Below are 2,778 nucleotides of genomic sequence, written 5' to 3'. Positions count from 1 at the left end.
TTTTTTTTTTTTTTTTTTTTTTTTTTTTTTTTTTTTTTTTTTTTTTTACATTTTGTTAATGGAAGTCTATTTTTAGAATCATGTTCAAAACTTTTTTTAGTTTTTCCACTTTACATTTCATGTGTTACCTAATTGATGTCATGGAACTCACGTTTTATATTCTCATGTTTTAATGACAGATTATAATCAAGATGGCTGCAGCAAATGGGGTACGCCGTATTTGGGTTGGTCAAAATGGCTTGCTATCAACTCCTGCTGTGTCTGCTGTTATACGTGAAAGAGCCGGGGTTGATGTGAGTGAATTTACTTTTATACATAAGCTACAATTCCTGCATCATGATGATAATATTTTTTAGTAATGATAGTCATAAAAGTAGCCTTTCGTACCAGGGATCCAGAGCATCAGGAGCATTTATTTTGACTGCAAGTCACAATCCAGGAGGTCCCCATGAGGTCGTTATCATCTATTTGCTACTTTATCTTTTCTCCATTCTGAGTAATGTTCCTAAATCAAGTGAATATATATCGGGCGATATCTTGCAATTTTTTAATACTTTTGTTTCTTAAAGGGGGAAAAGGTAGCAATACCTGTAAATGAATGGCCTTTCTCATATATTAGATAGGAAGCTTAATAAAAAAATTGCCCAGGAGTTGGTTGTATTCTTTTTGGTCATCGTAAGCTGTGCACTCCTTCAGAAGGATTTAAGAACTAAAGAATTGCATTCCTATGCCTTCTGTACTTGCCTGCCTAAGTGCATGCGGTAACTCTGAAAAGTACATGAAGAGTTAGCATGCACTAAAAGATCTATTGGAATATCTAGATGACATAGAATTGTTACTATTATCTAAATACCTTATTATTTGTTATACTGTATTTATTTTGAGTAAAAAACCTTTGCAGGATTTCGGCATTAAATACAACATGGAAAATGGTGGCCCTGCTCCGGAGGGAATTACTGATAAGATCTACGAAAACACAAAGTCAATAAAGGAGTACTTAATTGCTGAAGATCTACCCAACGTACTTTCCCACTCCCTCTCATATTAAAACTTCTATATACTCCAAACTCAATTCTTGTTGCCTGTCTTAGGTGGACATTTCTGCAATAGGTGTTTCTAACTTTTGCGGACCTGAAGGACAATTTGATGTTGAGGTTTTTGATTCAGCCAGTGACTATGTGAAGCTGATGAAGTAAGCTTTGTTGCTCAATATTATTATCTTCATGATTACATGTCAAATCATTATTTATTGCTATTTCTCCCTCCATTTTTTTTTTCTTTTGTTGTTGTGTGTCTTTACTTCTTGATGAAGGTGTTTGTGATTACTTTACTGTTACAGGTACCTTCAGTTCAAAATACTATTGAACCCGCACTCACTAGTCAACTAGTATCATTTTTTAGCTTGTCAATCTGAGATAGTGTGTTTATTTTTTCTTCTTCAAAATATGGACTTTGCTCACAACTAGATGGTTTTTTAAATGTTTTTCCCCTTGAAACTTTCTTATGTAAGGAGTAAAGAGGTCAACAACTTCATCCGGTCTAGAAGGTATACTTCAGAAAGTGTCTCATGGTGTTGACCTTTCTATGGTATTTCTTGTTTGGATGTTTGATAATTGCATTTGTAAGCTTCTATTGTTGGGGGTCTTAATCTCTTTGATAGTCTTTTGCGTTCAATTTGTTTCATTTCTCTTAACGCTGGATTTCTCAATTTAACAGGTCAATATTTGATTTTGAATCTATCCGCAAGCTTCAATCCTCCCCCAAGTTCTCATTCTGGTATGTAGAGCCCCACAGAGGACCCTTCTCAGAGGAACAGTAGCCTCCTTATATGTGTAATCTCAAATGTTGTGGTCTTAAATACTAAGATCAACTCATACCTTTTGAAGTTATGATGCTCTACATGGCGTCGCTGGAGCTTATGCAAAACGTATTTTTATGGAAGAGCTTGGTGCACAAGAAAGCTCATTATTGAACTGCGTACCAAAGGTCATTCTCTTTGGAATGTATTTTGGCTTTCCGTAAGTGATCATTACTTAAATCTCATTTTTTTCTTTTCTATATTATTTTTGACCTATATAACAGGAGGACTTTGGAGGAGGTCATCCTGACCCCAATTTGACTTATGCCAAGGAATTGGTTGCTCGTATGGGATTGGGTAAATCAAGCTCTGGACAAGAACCTCCAGAATTTGGTGCTGCTGCTGATGGTGATGCAGATCGCAATATGGTCCTTGGTAAAAGGTAGTGTCGCATTGCCTAATTAATTTATTCCGATAAGTAATAGCATTTTCTTTTCAATTATTCTTTATATTTTTATTGTACTTTTTCAGATTTTTTGTCACTCCTTCAGACTCTGTTGCCATTATTGCTGCTAATGCTGTTGAAGCTATTCCATACTTCTCTGCTGGTTTGAAGGGTGTCGCCAGGTGCTACTTTCTGTTGCTCAACTTTTATTACACTCCCAAGTCTCCTTAGCTACTATTCTGCCTTTGTTTCCGTGCCCCATCTTTGGCGAGATCCCTTTATGTTGCATTCTGTAAGCTTCTACCTTGTTTTGCAATCTATTTCGCGAGACCATTTTCAAATCTAAGCCAAAATTTGAAAATGGTTAAAAAAACATCCCAAAAGCATGGTCAGGTTTTGAAAAACTAAAACAAAAGTAGTTTTAATTTTTTTAAAAAAAGAAATATAGCTAAGAATTCAAGTGAGTTTGAAGAAATGTTAAGAACATGCCAAAAAAAAAAAAAAAAAAAAAAAAAAAAAAAAAAAAAAAAAAAAA

At 34.7% G+C, this 2,778-nt stretch overlaps 1 protein-coding gene across 3 annotated transcripts in view; it reads left to right on the top strand.

The window, feature by feature from the left end:
* Positions 1–2,778, top strand: part of LOC111463215 (phosphoglucomutase, cytoplasmic-like) — a 14,365-nt gene that overhangs the window by 4,405 nt on the left and 7,182 nt on the right. For all 3 annotated transcript variants that reach the window (XM_023107087.1, XM_023107080.1, XM_023107093.1), the window contains 8 exons: positions 180–293; positions 391–453; positions 902–1,021; positions 1,092–1,192; positions 1,717–1,776; positions 1,887–1,986; positions 2,083–2,240; positions 2,330–2,425. In XM_023107087.1, coding sequence (XP_022962855.1) covers positions 180–293; positions 391–453; positions 902–1,021; positions 1,092–1,192; positions 1,717–1,776; positions 1,887–1,986; positions 2,083–2,240; positions 2,330–2,425 — 812 coding nt within the window. The remainder of the gene's footprint in view (positions 1–179; positions 294–390; positions 454–901; positions 1,022–1,091; positions 1,193–1,716; positions 1,777–1,886; positions 1,987–2,082; positions 2,241–2,329; positions 2,426–2,778) is intronic.

Source organism: Cucurbita moschata, unplaced genomic scaffold (assembly GCF_002738365.1).
Source record: "Cucurbita moschata cultivar Rifu unplaced genomic scaffold, Cmos_1.0 Cmo_Scf00002, whole genome shotgun sequence".
Lineage (NCBI taxonomy): Eukaryota > Viridiplantae > Streptophyta > Magnoliopsida > Cucurbitales > Cucurbitaceae > Cucurbita > Cucurbita moschata.
The sequence above is the reverse complement of the archived record's forward strand: the minus strand, read 5'-3'. Positions and strand labels throughout refer to the sequence as shown.